General features: G+C 41.0%; 2 protein-coding genes across 2 annotated transcripts in view; one reads left to right on the top strand and one right to left on the bottom strand.

Moving 5' to 3' along the window:
* Positions 1 to 2038, top strand: part of LOC138981728 (terepressin/terephysin-like) — a 63939-nt gene extending 61901 nt beyond the window's left edge. The window contains exon 3 of the mRNA XM_070354792.1: positions 667 to 2038. Within this exon, the coding sequence (XP_070210893.1) occupies positions 667 to 779 (113 nt within the window). The 3' untranslated portion in view covers positions 780 to 2038. The remainder of the gene's footprint in view (positions 1 to 666) is intronic.
* Positions 2039 to 5645: 3607 nt separating this feature from the next.
* Positions 5646 to 19180, bottom strand: part of LOC138981739 (nucleolysin TIAR-like) — a gene marked incomplete in the record, with an annotated part of 159070 nt that continues 145535 nt past the window's right edge. The window contains 1 exon segment of the mRNA XM_070354813.1: positions 5646 to 11556. Within this exon segment, the coding sequence (XP_070210914.1) occupies positions 11529 to 11556 (28 nt within the window).

The raw sequence follows: 19180 nt of genomic DNA, 5'->3' as shown, positions 1-19180 counted from the left end.
TCCAACTCACATCAGCAAGCAGTCAGGGTGTTGGCTTAATTTTGGCATTTGATCAAGTGGAGGGACGGTCTTATTCCATGTAAATGTGCCTTAAAGACCAATATTATGAGGTTTAAAGAGAAAAAGAGAAGCAAACTAGATTCGCATCAATCCATTGTAATTGAAATATCTAGTTTATGAACATCTTCTGATTAACCAATTGTTAGGTAAATTCAAAAATTCGTGTTAATAAATACGTGGCTGAAAAAAGGCCATCGTTTGCATTCAGACTTCAGGCGGCGTATCCCCATTCCTGAGTTAGTGTATTCTTCACCCCTGCACCGTTTGTAGAAGCCTATATACTTGTGTGTGTGCGTGCGCGCGCTCGTGTTTTTGTGTATGTACGTGCGTGTGCGTACGTGAGTGAGTACGTGCTCATGTGTGTGTGTGTGTGTGTGTGTGTGTGTGTGTGTGTTCGCGTGTTCGTGTGTGTGTGTGCGTGTGTGTGTATTGTGTTTCATCGCTGAACTGAAGTAATTCACACACACACACACACACACACACACACACACACACACACACACACACACACACAACCCGCGCTTGCAAGTATTTTTCCTTTGACAAGTTCTTGGTGCCAACTTCATATGCTTTATTAAAGGTCGTCTCTCTTTTTCCATGTTGCAGATGCCTGTTCCTACAACTCATTGTGTAAAGACAGTGAAAGCGAAACAGAAACGACGAGGCAGGAGTTGCTCTCCCTCGTTCGTCGCCTTCTCGTCAACCGTCAGTACGACTGACCAATCACAGCCCTCCGTCGGACGTGATTATGTCATGTGATGCCTCGCTTTCGGTCATACTGACCCTGACATGAGACACTGAAACTCAGCACCTAAAAACAACAAGAACTACCGACCGAGTTTGCGTGTATGTGTTTAAGCTTGTATGAGTGCGTCTGCGTGAGATTGTCTGCTGCTGAAGACTTCGAACCGTCTGTAGTTCGGTGGTAAGAGTTGTTAGGGTCAGCTTCACTGAACCGAAATGCATCCACTGAACAGTTCAACTCCGCTGTAGTACGCATGTAAAGTGAAAACAATAAAAAAAAAAAGGGTACTTATTTTTCATCAGTCAGTTTAAAACCGAATCTTCAAGCTAAAAGATTGCATTGGTGCAAAGCCAGTAATGTTACAGCATACAGCAACAAGAGGGTGAAGATAATTACTCCTTTCTTGTCAGTGGTAAGCATTTTTCCACAAAACTGAGCCTACGTGTCTCCCAAAGTCCAAGAAAGCTAGCCATCTGAAGCAATTGAATTCTGATTTATGTTGTTAGCTTTCCAAATTACTTAGAAAAAGCACGTAAAATGTTCGTACTCCAATTGGTCATGTAAATGAGAACCGTACGCGTAAAGAGCGGTGTAATCGGTTCAAGACGCTAAATAATTCTCGACCAATTTTCAGTGGCGACGAACCTCTAGGGCAGGCCACCTCAGTGACTGAGGTCTCTGCCTTTGAATAGCTGATACAAAACAAAATCAGGGAGACAAGATAACATAAAACTTGAGGTGAACAAGACGCTGGATTTATTTAAAAGCCGAGAGGAGTTGTGTAGGAAAATAATCAACAAGCATCGACAAAGAGATAGGACGTGTAAATGAGAGAAATGAGTACACACCCACACACAAAGTTCTCCCAAATTAAATATACAAAAACAAAAAAAGTCAATCTGTTGGCCTAATGATCAAAACTAAGTCCTTGGGACCTAATTTGCGTCAAAACGAATTTTCGTTTGTTTAGAGCTATATATATCAATGCAAACATAACATCATTTGTTTAGATTCAGGGGAACAACATTTAGAATGCAATGTGTCTTTTGTGTCTGTTATTGCAATTTCAAGTAACATTTTCGTTAAACAAAACAAAATCAATTTAATTAAAAAATGCGGTCAAAATTGACATGTTACATGCAATACATAAATTCCAGTTGGTTTATATATCACGTGACCTTGCATGATCGGATGCGTTTTGATGAATAAAAACAGGCAGTGAAGCAAAACATCTGAGAACCTTTTGTTTGTGTTTTAATGTATACCATATACGTGTGTATGTGTGAAGATATGAATATGAAAGACAACAAATATCCACTTTTAAAGGCCACAACCTTCTTTAAAAAACAGTTCGGCTCACCATCTCAAAATCAACGCATTCACACACACACACACACGCACACGCAAGCACATACCTGACACACCCATGCAAGGACCGACGCGCGGGCACATAAAGTTGGCCAAAAAATTATTGCAACAAATTTCAAACCCAAATTAAAGCATTAATTCCTGTGTCATTTAATTAATACTGTATATGCCAGTTAAGACCGTTCACTTAACCTTCAGGATCACCTTTTGGATTAAATATTTCTTTTACAGGGATCACGTGACCGCCGCTCAAGTAAGGGTACCCTCAAAATCGACCAGACAAAAACGGAAGAGCCGAATGAAAAATTGACAAAAAATCACAATAGGCAAATCTTTGCAACTTTGACATACGAGAAGAAAGTCAAACCAATTATCTACCCTGAACAGATTGTTTTGTTTTGCTACCTTGCGTATTTCGCGTGTTATGCTATTCCTACTGATGCAGGTGTCGATCGCAAGAGCGGTCAAAAACGGAACGTTTTACGTCAAATTTTATGGGTATCATGTCAAAAAGCACTACATTTTTAGCAATGACTTGGTGGATTTCTTTGAAACTTTCGGAATATTTTACCAACATACTAGAAATACTTCGTGCAAAAGTTTGGATCGTTACGGTTGTTTATCCAGATGTGACGCAATGTTTCGGAAAATGTTGTTAAACTTGTCTTCAAAACTTGTCTTCAAAAAATTCATGACTTTTTATATCCACAGATAAATGATTAATACAGATTCTGTCTAAGTTTCATTTGCGTGTAGCCGATGGCGTTAATTTGCTAGTCATGCAAACACATGAGAAAAAAATGGAACGTTCACGCTGTTTCACGCTTATAGCTGTTATCGCTGGGTGCCTCTTAAAACATGCTACGGTCACACTTGGCTGGGCATCGCTGTGGCACCAGAATCATCGCTTAAATATGTAGCGTGTTTACAGGCCAAGCAAATTTGCGTCAGTGCTTACACGCACATAAAACTTTAGCAGTGCGTGTATCAATCATTTTTGTAAAGACATGCAAAGTCATGAATTTTTTGGACCCAAGGGAACAATCCTATGACGAGATTAAAAACTTCTTTCGAAAAATTGCATAACATTTTAACAAACACCTGTAACAATCCATAATTTTGCTCGAAGTATCTCTAGTATGTTGGTAAAATATTCGGAAAGTTTCAAAGCAATCCACCAAATCATTGCTAAAGTGCAGACTTTTTTGTCATGATACCCCTAAAAAATGACGTAAAAAGTCCCGTTTTTGACCGCTCTTGCGATCGACACCTGCATCAGTAGGAATAGCATAGCTCGCGAAATACGCAAGGTAGCAAAACAAAACAATCTATTCATGGTAGATAATTGGTTTGACTTTCTTCTCGTATGTCAAAGTTGCAAAGTTTTGCCTATTGTGATTTCTTGTCAATTTTTCATTCGGCTCTTCCGTTTTTGTCTGGTCGATTTTGAGGGTACCCGTACTTGAGCGGCGGTCACGTGATCCCTGTAAAAGAAATATTTAATCCAAAAGGTGATCCTGGAGTGAACGGTCTTAACCGGCATATACAGTTTTAATGAAATGACACGGGGATTAATGCTTTAATTTGGGTTTGAAATTTGTTGCAATAATTTTTTGGCCAAGTTTACATAAACTTTTCCTAGGAATTTAATTCATAACGCAAACCTTGCTTCATCTTCGAGGAACAAGTTTAAATATATTGCGTATTGTGTGTTGATAGATTAGTTTTGGACAGTAAATTTGAATTTTACCCATTTTAAAATGCCACCCAGGAACTTTCTTTTCACGGAAGCTTGATATAGTATAATATGAAGCATGCTTCTCGTAAAAAAAACTTCCCCAAAAGTCGTCTGCTCCAAAAAACAAAGGTAGTAACTCTTGCTAGTTTGACAAAGGGCAGTTTCTGTTCTTCGTTGCTTGATTCTTTCTTTCCTTCTCAAACGAGTCAGTCTAACCATAGACCAAATGGTCTATGGTCTAACCAAACGTCAAGAGGAGCCACTGTTCGTAATTTTGCATCCCAGTAATTTCGGTTGCCTCCCCTCAAGTGGCAAATTTGTGTGTGTGTGTGTATGTGTGTGTTTGTATGTGTGTGCGTGCGTTTTCCTTGTTTGCCATTTTATCATTTCATCGCTAATTTTAAATAATTCGATCACACACACACACACACACACACACATGCTCGCGCGCACAGGCTCATTGAAACAAAAAATTTGTGGGGAACTTTCACTCAATTACTAGCACTGAATTACTACACAAATTTTTTTTAAAAAGTCACATAATTTTTATTCATATTTTATTTCATTGAATGTGTTCCTTGATGTATGAGAAATAGTCTCAAGAAAGGAAATAACATCCGATGAAAGAAAAACTCTCACAAATGCACACGAAAGCTATTTGCACTCTCTGTTTCCTCATGTTGTATAGGGTGTATTAGAAAAAAGAAAAAAAACCTTGATACATGTACCACTCTTTGGACTTACTGGCTTGAAATGATTTTAAACTTGGGAGCTACATTTGCTTTTATGGTGTCAATGACGTTTTTTTTAATTACATTTCTGCCCTTTTAACCTGCTTTCTCCAAGTGTCTTCAAATTCTCCAAATACAGTTATATATCAAACAGTATTTTTTTGAGTGCTTCAAAGGGGGGGAATCATGTTTATGTAAAGACAAGTGAATGAAATTTCTAGAAGATATGTTCTTTGGCAATGAAGCTTTGCATACAGAAAAATCAATGAAGTGCATGTATGATTGCAATATGGCATTTTAATTTCATTTAACCTTTTGTTTTTAAAAGCAGTACATGTACTACTTTTCTCTTTGCATGAATGAATGCTCATATATCATTTAAAGTGAAATCAGCTATCTTGCCTGCGCCTGAAGAGATTTCATTACACAATGGAGACATGTAAACATATACAGAAGTGTTTGCAAGTACTTTCTTTCTTTATTTGGTGTTTAACGTCGTTTTCAACCACGAAGGTTATATCGCGACGGGGGAAAGGGGGGGAGATGGGATAGAGCCACTTGTCAATTGTTTCTTGTTCACAAAACACTAATAAAAAAATTGCTCCAGGGGCTTGCAACGTAGTACAATATATGACCTTACTGGGAGAATGCAAGTTTCCAGTACAAAGGACTTAACATTTCTTACATACTGCTTGACTAAAATCTTTACAAAAATTGACTTTATTCTATACAAGAAACACTTAACAAGGGTAAAAGGAGAAACAGAATCCGTTAGTCGTCTCTTACGACATGCTGGGGAGCATCGGATAAATTCTTCCCCCTAACCCGCGGGGGGTGTTTGCAAGTACTAAACCATGCACAAGCTGGTGGAGAGAGAGAGAGAGAGAGAGAGAGAGAGAGAGAGAGAGAGAGAGAGAGAGAGAGAGAGAGAGAGAGAGAGAAATCAGCTTTCCTTTTCCACACCAAACATCCAAACCAAACACACAGAAACATCACGAAATCCTTGATGATAGAAATTTGTTTTATTCTCTCAGTTTTCATGTTCATTGTTGTGTCAACTAATATTTACATACAGAGTTCTTGGCACGAACAAATATTAGACAGCAGAGACGAGCACAAATATCCAATAACTTGACAAACCCAAATAAATTTCCAATGATGGGTGTTACGGAACAGTTCAACTTGACAGTACCAAAGTAATTTCCAGTGATGGGCGTTAAGGAACAAACAATTTCAGGTCAACCAAACAATTTGCGACAGGAAATAATGAAAGGGGCCACAAACAATTAAACTTTCCACTTGGTATTTCCTGTAAATCTTAATTTCAAAAATGTTAATGATATAAACTGTTCTTTAAGTTGCAATGCCAGCTTTCAAACTTACAGCTCATTAAAGAGACCAGAAAAAAACCATGTTTTGTTGATAAGAACTTTCCTTTTAGCATTTAACTGACAAACACATTCCACAGAACCGTGTTAATAGCCAAAGAAAAGTTCAGCTCTTAACACGGAGCGTCTCACATATCAGTATATTCAGGCAAAAAAACAACAAGTCTTCATAAATATCAAGTATCTGTCTCTCACATATCCACTTAAAGGCTACAAAAAGGATTGTAGTTTATTAAAAATCTAAACCATTCTATAAAAACTGCCAACCTCTTCTTATCATACTCTTGATGACAAATTACTTCAGCCTGTTGTGTTCTGTAGCCCCACAAAACAAACATGTACCTTTAAAATTCTGCTCTAAAATTAACCCAAACTAAAATCATCCCACAATGGTTTTCTTCCTAAGCCAAAATATGAGAACCAAAAGGGAAAAAGGCTCTGCCCCGTCCCAACAGTCTGAGAAATAGTTTGAAATCTTCAGAGTTCATTTCTTTTTATTCACCGTAAAAAAAGGACAATGGACAACTGAGAGAAAGTGATGACATAAAAAAGAAACCAGGAATTTGTCTTTATTATGATTGAAGTGATGAGAAACCCAATACAAATTGACGTCGTCTCACAGACAATACACAAGGGGTGGAATGAACAATACAGACAAAAGACAATACTCTATGGATTTGTATTTATTTCTTCTTGTTGTAACATCCGTGCTGGTGTCAACCTTTGAACTGAGAGAGACTGTAACAGGCTGCAACAACTTTCAAACAACAACTATGTAGCACATTGCTAACAAACAAGTTTGGGCGAGTTGCTACACCTCAAAGTAACTTGCAACAGTTTGAACATGTTGCAACAACCTAAATTCTTTAACAGCTTAGGAGCATCTTGTAGCATGTTGGTTATGTAGCCACTTCACACCAGCTTTGTGGGCAAAATACAACTGCCTGAATGTGTGGGTGAGCTGTCGTAACTATGTAGCAGCTAGCTACAGGATTTGGAGCAAACTGCACAGTTCACAAGCCATAGCTTGGGGGAAATTGCAATACAAAATACGATTGCATTTAATTGCTTGCTGTGCAGCTTATATAATAAAAATACAAATGGTTTTTTTTCCTGGTACATGCCTCGTGTAGTTTCACTGCATCATTATCACGAATAATCGATGAACTGAACAAGGATAAGAACAGCTTGATTCTGAAACTGGACAACAAATCTTGATTTGGAACAGAGATACTAATTATCCTATCCTGTTGGTTATGAAGAAAGGGACCCAAGACACATTGAGCACTATCAGGTAACAGTTACTTTCACCCACTCTTCTCGTCAAACTGCACCGGCCTGTAACAGTAACATCCTAACAGGTCCTACTTTTTTCTTGTCAGAGGGACATTTGCCTCTCGTAATAAAAAAAGAAAAACGGAATGGTAAAGTATGGGACTGAAACTAAGCCATAACAGAAAAATAAAAGTATAATCATAAAGAAAGTGAATACTATGGAGGAGAAGTCTTTCTTTATTTGGTGTTTAACGTCGTTTTTAACCGTTCAAGGTTATACATGTATCGCGACGGGGAAAGGGGGGAGATGGGATAGAGCCACTTGTTAATTGTTTCTTGTTCACAAAAGCACTAATCAAAAAATTGCTCCAGGGGCTTGCAACGTAGTACAATATATGACCTTACTGGGAGAATAAGTAATTATTTGTGAAACCAAACTGATGCTGGGGATGGGATGTAGCAAAAGGGTCCTAGTTGATAACACGACGGCAGCTCAGCAGTGTACAAAAGTTACACTCAACAATCGACAAGAGACATTGGACGACACGCAGTGCTTAGTAACACAAACCTATTCACAAGATGGGTGCCACATGGAACTCTCTTCCCTTCCACACACACCACAAGACACAGTCTCTTGGAGACTGCCGGCCTGGCTTCCTTGATGACGCTACACTAGACTTCTCAAAGAAAGACTCTATATGGACTCGTAAGACATCCCTGCTCAGCTACAGTAAGAAAGATGTATGCTCTAAAACAAGCCAGGGCCAGTTGTTTTCACAAAGAAAGTCCCAGACTCTCAAACCAGTATATGTATTTTGACAAGAAAATTAAGTTCCTACCTGTCTAAGAGCCCAAAGCCACGCACTGGAACAGGGCAGATCTAGACTCTAAGAGAACACAGAATCACAGGACCACTCTATGACAAAGGAAGTCCCATCTCTTTAAAGTCTGGATCTGGATACTTCATTGAGGGGGGCGATGCTTTACCACGTGCACCGGGAATGGGCTTTTTGGACGTAACGTGCATGGGAATGGGGAAATTCTCGTAGCGTGCACCGTGCACAGAGGTCCGGCGTGCACCACCGTGCATGGCACTTTTGGCCTCAACGTGCACGTGCACAGACCCCCCCATGGTGACCCTCTTCATTAGGAAAGCTACAGACTCTTAAAAAAGACAGGACCAATCAATCTTTGACAAAAAAAGCCCCAGTACCTTAACCTGCCTGAAGGTCGATTGCCTGAATAGGAAAGTGTGAAAGAAGCAGTCTTCTGACAAAAGAAATCTCCTATAGCTATAGCTTCTTGAAGATAGACCGTTGTAGCGCCTTCAAGAAGCCAGAACCAGCCTGTTAACAAAGGAAGTCCCAACCTCTTTAAGAGCCCGGAGACTCTGTGTGCAATTATGTATATCCACAGATGACGGCAAATTACAGGTACACGGCAACATCGATGACATGAGAACGTCAGTCCACACAACAAGAGTACATATACACTATATACAGGGAGGCACCCCCTCTCGCAAGGCTGCTGCTGTTGCTACAACACGCAGAAAACTCGCTTAACTGCACTTACTATAATACTCGCCGTTACTTCGCCCATCTGTGCCTTCAGGAAGGACGCTCGCTCTCTTGCCTTCAGGCGGGCTGTGAACTGCGAGCGCCAGCAATACAGCGCCATTAGATGGAGCAGTGTGGAAAGAGTCTACCAGACAAGAGAGAGGCCATCCCAATTCACAGCTTCTGAGCTAGCCAGCAGGCTGGTCAACAAGGGCTCAGAAACTCTAATTGATGTAAGCCCTTCTGCGCAGGCCATGGCCACAACAGCCCCAAGGACACGAGAGCAGCACGAGCACACTCACCAGCACGCAGACTACAAGACTAGGGTAACAAGCGACTATGTCTACCTGGGCCAGGACCCATCAACCATGGGGGTGAACACTACAGCTACATGGGTGACAGTCAATGGCAGATGGCGGGTGAGTTAGGGTAACACAGCTACCACTAAAATGGGTGAAAACCGATGGCCGATGAGTGTGGGTCTATCTACAACGATGTGCGCTTTGTGTGATGATGCTGGCATGGATTTCAGCCAGGCACAGACAGACAGCTCCGTACTGACTCATAGTTTTAGCACACCCACTTCTAAACACAGCTAACATTTTGTGCTTTCTACTGTGTCTTCCTTTCTGGGGAGGCCAAGTTTTGGTAACAGAGGCCCAAGCTCTGGTAACAAGGAAATAACAGAACAGAACTTGGTTTGGTAGGCCGAGACGCTAAACTGAAACATTTCACTACCGACGGTGTGCCAGTCAGTGTGGGTGACCACATCAACCAACACCAACAGTTACCACAGCATGATTTCAGTGACACAGGGTTACAGCAAAAACTCCACGCACACGGAGAGAGCAACACGTACAGTACTTTCAAAAACAGCAGCGCTCGCTCCGAATCACCGCGTACCAGTCGAGCAGCCCACAAGCCACGAACCAGACAATCCACCAATCAAAACAACACACGCAACAACAGTGAGAAACAAACTTGCTTCGGATACAACGATGAGAATCAACAGTGCATGACGAGAGATGATGGGTTACAGGATGCTTGGATTCAGACGCACACCACACCACTTATGTACACACAGTAGTAACATTATCAAATATAGTCTCCTCCTGACGCACACAAGGCAGTCGGGTTCTTAGAAGCCCACACTACCGCGCCATACACGCTATCATCCTTTCACAGAGTTAATGAAGCAGACCTGAGCTGGATGGCGATGAGGCTTTTCAGAGAAAAACACACGCAACTTGCACAGAAAACGCCACATTTCCAAGGACTGCAAACACAGCATCACACACGTGCAAGACTGAACTGAAAACATAAGCATTATCTACTTGTCTATTGCTTTTTATTGACAGGTACAGCGGTGGTATGAACATTGATGGAACAATGGTTTCTCCATATAAAACATGAAGATCCAGCATGAAAAAATGCACAACTATTGATTTATGTTGAAGTATCATTTTTGTTTCTATAGGTTAATTTTTTCCCATGGAGTCATGCTCTTCAATAATCCAGTTTATGAACATATGATGTATTAAACCAGGACTGGGAAACCAGGAGTGGAATAAAACGGAAGTCTATTTCTACGCTTCTGTACACATACTGTTAGAGATTTGTCCATCAGTGTTTGGATGGTACAAGCAGACATCTGCTGGTATTGCCCTTCTCGTACAATGGCAAAGGAAAGGCGAGGGCAGACTGCTGGTAGACCGTTTCTGGTTTGCTGTTCTATTTGTCTTAAGTCCTAGGCATCACCATCAAGTATTCGCAGTCACTCACAATATTTAGCTCGATGAATGTTCAAGCATAACACAAAAATCATACATGGCAAAGTCTTAACAATTCTTCACGTTTGCAAAATTTGACTACAATCTACACATTGAAGACGGGTACACACATGTTACTTTTCTCACTTTTTTTCGTTTAAAAACAATTTTCAGCACTTTTTCCCCCCCAAATATTTCTTACGCCTTTTTTCCCCCCGTCTCTCTCCCGGCAAGTTATTGAAAATGATTAAGCAGGCACACACCAACACACACATTATCAGACCTATTCTACGGCAGATACGTCACGAAACATCTATGTACAGCACAAAGTTGTGTGTCGTCAACAAAACCACAAGATGCATGTCCCCACCACCAGGCAAACTGTACCACGACATCTTGTACACAACAACACAGCTCACAAGTCGCTAGCATCATCATCATCAGTTAGTCATTATTTTAACATCATTGACATCATCAGCATCATTATCAAAAGAATCATCATCATCCACATTGTCAATACATAACACGGTATAAAGAGCAGCCGGGTTCCCAGTCTATGACCTCCTGACTCATACCCCCTCCTCCACACACAGTCAGCAATGGCCACTGCCGCTGAAGGGGGAGGGGGAGACCAAGCCACCCCCCTTTCCCACCCCCCTCCCTATGCCAGCTCTGACTCTCCAAGCCTCTACCCCCTAAATCCCTGGCATCCCCCTCCCCTCCGTTGCCCTTCAGTCTATGTACACGGGGTAGAGCGAGGACACTGGCTGCTTCAAATCCATGTCATCCCCCTCAAGGAAGGAGGGAGATGTCCGGTCACGTCCCCGCTGAATCGTCCCAGGGTCGCAAAGGGCACACGCAGCGTTGAGCGAAGCAGGGAACAGGCAACTAGCGTAGTCTACATGAAGGTCACTGCCCCAGGAACCCTGCAACAAAATAAGTGTCAGGTAAGGTCACTGGCTGCACTCCACATTTGTATCACCTAAAAATTGTGCTACATGTATTTAGGATCAAATCACTGATGGATGCACAGATTTTTTTTAACCAGCACAGCATCAACCAAAACAGCATGTGCAGTCACAAGGCATTCTAAACAGCTCCACTCAAGACAAGTCAGGCAAACAGTGCTTGAGTCATAAAACCACTCCGGAACCACTCACGACAGCCAGGCAAGGGATGGATGCGTCAAGCAGCTGAACTATCCAACATCTCCTCTTGGCACTTCAACACTTGCAACCGTCACCAATCACTAACGACCAGGTGAGCTCAAGATGGCACCACATCTTCTATCAAAATGCTAAGTTATCACCAACACCACAACAGGTGAAGTGCAAGTAATGTGTTCACTATTGATGCCAGCTCTGGTCAAAATACACTGCAAGCAGAAACAAACAACTGAGGCCATAAGTTAAAACAGATAAAACCCACGAATTGAAAATGACACAGGAAAAATCCACAGCTGAGAAACTACTTTCTTCTTCCTTTTTCTGATCTGTATACCCGAACTAACTCTCAACAACTCAAGCCAATTTCTACTCAAAAAGACTCAACAACTCATGTCAACCGGTACCGGCACATCAGGGGAAACACACAAATCTGCTACATCGGAACCCAAACGATCAGAGTGGACTTAACAAGCAGTTAGTATCCCCCAGACAAATGGCTCATTTTGATTGGAACAACACATAACATGTTTTAACATGAGCTCTGCTCCTGTTGAATGGAACCAATTAAGCTGCCATTGCAACTTCTTTAGGGCTGTCCGTGTGGCAAGAATCAGACAGCAGAGCACATCCTGCAGGCTTGTCCATACCACAGTGCTCTGAGGGACACCATCTGGCCAGTGGAGACAGCGCTACAAAAGAAGCTATACGCCCCCAAAGAGGACTTGGAGAGGACAGCATGTTTCGCCCTGCAGTCCGGACTGACGATCTAACAGCGAACGACAAGAAGAAGAAGAGGGCTGTCAAGCCCATCAAAGATATATGCTTCCATGTGTTCAGTCCTGCTGGTTAAAACATCATCTTGATGCATGTTGTTTTACTTGGATTCACAAAAATGTCACTCGGACTCATAACATTCAAAGGCTTGCTGACATGTGAATAATGTTTAAAAAACATGTATGTGTATCATGCAGACACTAAGACACATGTACTGGAAAGAGGGACATACAAAGGCAGAAATGGGAGGGGAGAGAGAGAGAGAGAGAGAGAGAGAGAGAGAGAGAGAGAGAGAGAGAGAGAGAGAGAGAGAGAGAGAGAGAGAGAGAGAGAGAGAGAGAGAGAGAGAGAGAGAGAGAGAGAGAGAGAGAGAGAGAGAGATTGGTTGGTGGTTGATATAAATCTGTTTTTTTCAAACAGCAATTTCTTGTTTTTGTACGGTTTTTCAATGGGGAAAGAAAACATAAATGCCAAGAAGGAAAGACTGTTGAGCATTTGTGTTTTATATAAACAGTAATTAAACCGAAATTACCGGTAGTTGTTATTAAGCTGTTTGTTTAGTATAGAGTGAAACATCCATGCAAAATCTAAGCAGCAGTTTTAACAACCAATTTTGGAGAAAAGAAACCCCACAAAATAACAAATACAATACAAAGTCTTCAGTAGAAATTCTAACAACTTGCAAAAAGATAATTAAAAACAAGGAACTTTTTTCAACTGAAAAAGAAATGCTGTCGACAAGCAAAACCCTGAAATTGTCGATTAAAAATACAAACAAGAAAAGCAAACAAATGGTCAAATTTAACGAACCAAACATCAAGAACAAAAGCAGTATCTTGAAATGCAAACAAGGAGTCTAAAATTAGATGGAAATCTTACCCCCCCTTACCTCAGTAGTGTCTACCACGTGGTTTTTGATGGCCTCTTTCTATTAATATGCCAACAATCCAGCAATCACTGATTAACTTTTTGAAGATGCAGATGCTTTACAAGTACTTTGCAGAAGCTTGCAAAGCAAAATGAACTCTAATGCTATCCAGCCACTTAAGTGCTGTGATCAACATTTGGTGGACAAATGTGTTTTTCATCTTGTGACTTAAAATTGTTAAAAACATTCATTCCAAGTCCAAACAACTTTTGTCAGTGCACAAGCATGTTTAAAACAAGGCATATTTTACTTCAAACTTTGTGATGTTAATATCCAAGTTGTGGCTGAAAATGTTTTGATGAGTTAAAAGTTTGCGTTTAAAATGTATTCTGCATTATGAAGTTGCAGAGCTGAACAACTTGACTGGCAAACAGTTCACACTGTTACAGTTTAGCTGTGATTACCATGCTTATGTCCTTGCAACCAACCCTATCTTGCCAGGAATCGGTGAAGGCAGCCAAGGCGGTCGCTCATGCACAACTCTTTAATACTGAGGAAAGCGCACAAAAGTTTTTAAAAAAAGAAGAAAAAAAGAGGCAGCAGCAGACGACAACTATTAAATATAGAAGGCGCCCTATACCAATCTAGACCAGTGAAGTGCTGTATAGATGACAATAGAAAGTGGGGAGTTATATAGGGCCTGAGACAATGGGCAGGCTGTTATTGGACCAAGACAATAATATAGAAGGAACCATCACACTAGATATAGACTTGTACCGGACAGATAGATATAGACTTGTACCGGACAGATAGATATAGACTTGTACCGGACAGATAGATATAGACTTGTACCGGACAGATAGATATAGACTTGTACCGGACAGATAGATATAGACTTGTACCGGACAGACAGTGAGCATATAGACTGCAGATACAAATGCTATTTTTTAGATGAATAATGATAGCAGGAAAAAGGGTACACTGCTCAGGGGCCACGATGTTGGGGCAGCCATCTAGACGTAAGTCTGGATAATACAACATTCTGATAGGATAATACAGAAGTGAGATGGGATAGTACAGAATTGAGACAGAAAACAGGATTTAGAGAGGATAATACAGAATTTAGAGAGGATAATACCAAATTTAGAGGATAATACAGAATTAAGAGAGGATAATACAGAATTTAGACAGCAGCACTGAGACAGGATAGAACAGCCTAGAGTCTAAAGGAATTTGAATTGAGACTGAATATGTGAGGACTGACAGTGAACAATCCATGGAGGCCGAATAGTTCACCATTGGCATATGAAGTCAAGACTGACTCGTAACAGTTGGTAAAAAAAAAATCACATTACTAGCAACACAATTCTAAGAAGTTACAATATTCCAGATATGATCAAAGCAGTACAAACTGAGCTAAACCTTAGCGAAGAATAGAGCATACTAAGCTAAAACAGCAACAGAAATGAAATCATGATGTCAAGCTTACACCTATTTAAAATCGGTGATGTTTACATTGTATACAGTGGGACCCCCCCCCCCCCCTGTAAGACCCCTAATGGGACCCCCCTGTAAGACCCCTAATGGGACACCCCCCTGTAAGACCCCTAATGGGACCCCCTGTAAGACCCCTAATGGGACCCCCCCTGTAAGACCCCTAATGGGACCCCCCTGTCAGAACCCTAATGGGACACCCCCCCTGTAAGACCCCTAATGGGACACCCCCGTAAGACCCCTAATGGGACCCCCCCCTCCCCTGTAAGACCCCTAATTCAAGACTTCCCCCTTTTCAAGACCTCAAATGGGTTTCACTGTAATGTGGGAAAAAAGTTCTTGCTCTGTCTTCATCAAAATGTTTTTCGGTCTTCAATGAGCACCGACACTCCCCTCTTTATCAGAAGAAAGTATGGGCAATGGCATACAAAAAAAATGTAACCCTTCCTTTTTCACTCAACCCCTCTGTCCAACAACATTTGTCAATAAAGATCTTCCTGGAGATACCTGGCCCACAGTGTGTGTGTCATTCTATTGCGAGTACTAGCGTATTCGAGAGACTGGGGCATAAAACAAACAGTCATTACACTTGAATTGAAAGATGTACAATTACAAAGAAAAAAAGGTGATGAGGATCTAACTTTTCATTAATAATGTCCCTTTGCTTTACCCTAAATTCCTACTTTTCTCACATTCCTCTCCATGAAACTCGTATTCTCTGGCATTAAAGATAGTGCTCTCTCGGTTGGGGATCATGTTCATGCACCCTCACAGGTCTCTCCATGAAACTCTTATTCTCTGGCATTAAAGATAGGGCTCTTTCGGTTGGGGATCATGTTCATGCACCCTCACAGGTCTCTCCAGGCTTTTCCATGAGGTAAGAGCATCCTTCCACTGGGACACAAAGCAAAATACAACAGCTGGGCTGCTTCCTGTGCCCAATGGAACTTTCTTACTCAATCAATTTTGCAGTTTGCCACAACTGTCAACATTCATTCAGCTAAAGGTTGCCACAACTGTCAACATTCATTCAGCAAAAGGTTGCCACAACTGTCAACATTCATTCAGCAAAAGGTTGCCACAACTGTCAACATTCATTCAGCAAAAGGTTGCCACAACTGTCAACATTCATTCAGCAAAAGGTAATTGCCACAACTGTCAACATTCATTCACCAAAAGGTTGCCACAACTGTCAACATTCATTCAGCAAAAGGTAAATTGCCACAACTGTCAACATTCATTCAGCAAAAGGTTGCCACAACTGTCAACATTCATTCAGCAAAAGGTTGCCACAACTGTCAACATTCATTCAGCAAAAGGTTGCCACAACTGTCAACATTCATTCAGCAAAAGGTTGCCACTTTGCACAGGAAGCAGTCAGACTAGTGGAAGGATGCTCTTCTCCTTTGTAAAAAGCCTGGACTTACTGGTCTGTACCGATTTACCAGGTTGGAAGGAAGGTAATCTAAAAGCTCACAGTGAGATTACCGTCAAAACAGTTATACAGAAAGTACTACAGCGGTCAGAAAAAGACGGCACATTCCACGCACACACACAAACAACGGATGAAATAAAGTACAAGATTACTATTAGGCACTTCAAACCCAGTCCACACTCAAGACAAACCACTAGTACGTTCAACTGGCCAATACACAAGAACTGGATGGGTACAGGCACGCACACACGCGTGCTGTGTGAGTGAGTAAACGGACGGTGCATTCCCATAATACCTACGCGTGGTTCTTTACGATTTTGCTGCGGACCCTCTGCGAGTGTGTTTCCTTTCAACATGCTAATACTCATCTAAACAAAAGAACAGAACAATCAAATCAAAACTGTGTGCTGCAAAAACAGAACATGAACAAAAACTCATAACTGAATAATGAAGAGTGGAGGTGACGAACAGAATGAGAAAGAACGTAACAACCAAATAAAAAGATGCAGACAACAAAGTGCTCTATACGACAAGAAAATGCTTCTTGTAGTTGTACAATAAATAAATGAAATCATCAATCAATAAAGCAATAATTAAACCAATATACATATGGAAATAAAAATCAATAACACCAATTTCGTTGACAGAAAACGGATAAGAATGAGTATGCAACATAAACGAAAGGAAACATACATTTCTGCTGCTCAGTGAAACAAAACAAAATTCACTCAACAAAAATAAATATTAAAAAAGAAATTCTTGTGATAATACACAATTACAGAATTCCAAGAGAAATAAGCAATGAGCTTGCTTGACAGAACCATTCTTATTTAAAATAATTAATGAAATTCAACATAACTGCTTTATGTTTTACATACATATGCAACAGTCTACATGAGATGTACAACCACAACCTCGGGGGGAAAATCAGAACACTACTACCGCCACAACAAAATCACACAATGACCAGCAAAATTCAGTACTGACAGAAAGAAAGAAAGAAAGAAAGAAAGAAAGAAAGAAAGAGAAAGAGAGAGAGAGCGAGAGAGAGCGAGCGAGAGAGGGAGAGAGGGGGGGAGAGGGAGAGAGAGAGAGAGAGGGAGAGAAAGAGAGAGGAGAGAGAGAGAGAGAGAGAGTCAGTCAAACAAAATGTTAGAACAGACTGAAACAGCAGTGTCACTTCAACTGTGGCCATACTTCTACTGCTACGTACAGCTACAAAGCATGAAGTTTGCCAACCATACCAAACACAATGACAGTGGTGCTCTCAGGCCTTGGTCTTCGGTCACTGGCTCATACTCTTTTGATCTGAAGCATTGACCTAAAACCTGGTCAAGTCGACCCTCCGAACCTTTTCACATGTAGTAGCTCTTCTGACTCAATTTGTTTTCACTGCCAGGGCATTAGGACCTTTTCCTATATTGCAGGTTAATTCCAAATGACCTATTGTCCTCTAAGTCTGGGAACAACACTGTTATTACCTCACAAGATGGAGCAAAAATGTTGCTCAATAAAATAAATGACAATTCCACCACACAGAAAAAAATATAAAATGTAAACCAGTCCTACATATATCTTACACCAAGGAATGATTGAGGGCAGTCTAGAAGTGCCATTACACAGTTCAAACAAAATCAGCTGAAGGAAAGAACTAAAATTACAATGAGACCAAAGCTCACTCGTACAATATATCAGTAGTCCTCAAGATGAGAAAAAAACAAGATACCCCAAGATTGACAGACCAAGGGAGACAAACACGTCTATGAGAGGACCACACTGCTTGACGGTATTAACTCCCCTGCAAGAACCATCCAATAACACAGGCCACGCAGACACAGGCTCTCATAAGTTTTGTCTTACAACTTGTGCACTTCTATATGATGGCGACTCCTTCTGCACTAGCACTCCCCCACCAAATTCTTATGTTCAGACCCCCAAATCTAAAAAGTACTCAAAAGAGTTAGACATGTTTATTAGTTGGACATAGGCACACCTGCCTACACCCCCCCCCCCCCCCCCCCAAAGATCTACAGCCTGAACCACACAAATTTATTTACATGAAAACTATCCTAAGCGCAACCTCAGAAAATTGTTTAGAAAGTTATTTCAAAGCAATGTTATTCTACTTACAAGTACTTGGAAGAATAATTCAGTGAACTACCGAAAGCTTCTTGTTTAAACAAGAAGAGCAAACGCTCGATCGAGTCACTTTCGCAGTTCTGAATATTATATGAGGCATCAGATGGACAGGAAGAAATTGCTATTCACAACACAATGAGTCACGTTCACATAAAATTTGAGCCCGGTCACTTTTATAGTTTCCGAGAAAAGCCCAACGTTAAGTTGTGTGTTGCCGAACAGAAAAGGCTAGTTATCTCCCTTGTTTTTCTGATAACGTTCGTAAAAGGCTACAGATGTAAATACTTTGATGTAAAGAATAATCCTACAAAGTTTCAATCACATCCGATGAACTTTGTCAAAGATATAAAATGTCTAATTTTTCCTTTGACGCTGACCTGTGACCTTGAAAAAGGTCAAAGGTCAACGAAACCATCGTTAAAGTGTAGAGGTCATTGGAGGTCACGACTAAACAAAATATGAGCCCGATCGCTTTGATAGTTTCCGAGAAAAGTCCAACGTTAAGGTGGTGTCTACGGACGGCCGGCCGGACGGCCGGCCGGACAGACTAACACTGACCGATTACATAGTCACTTTTTCTCAAGTGACTCAAAAACCAAAAAACACCTTTGTCCAAGTACAGAAAAAGGCTGGGCAGTTTATACTCAAAGATAAAAGTGTGAAAATCACTGAGT

Source organism: Littorina saxatilis, linkage group LG12 (assembly GCF_037325665.1).
Source record: "Littorina saxatilis isolate snail1 linkage group LG12, US_GU_Lsax_2.0, whole genome shotgun sequence".
In the NCBI taxonomy this organism is placed as follows: domain Eukaryota; kingdom Metazoa; phylum Mollusca; class Gastropoda; order Littorinimorpha; family Littorinidae; genus Littorina; species Littorina saxatilis.
Note: the sequence above shows the minus strand (reverse complement) of the source record. Positions and strands in the feature narration are given on the sequence as shown.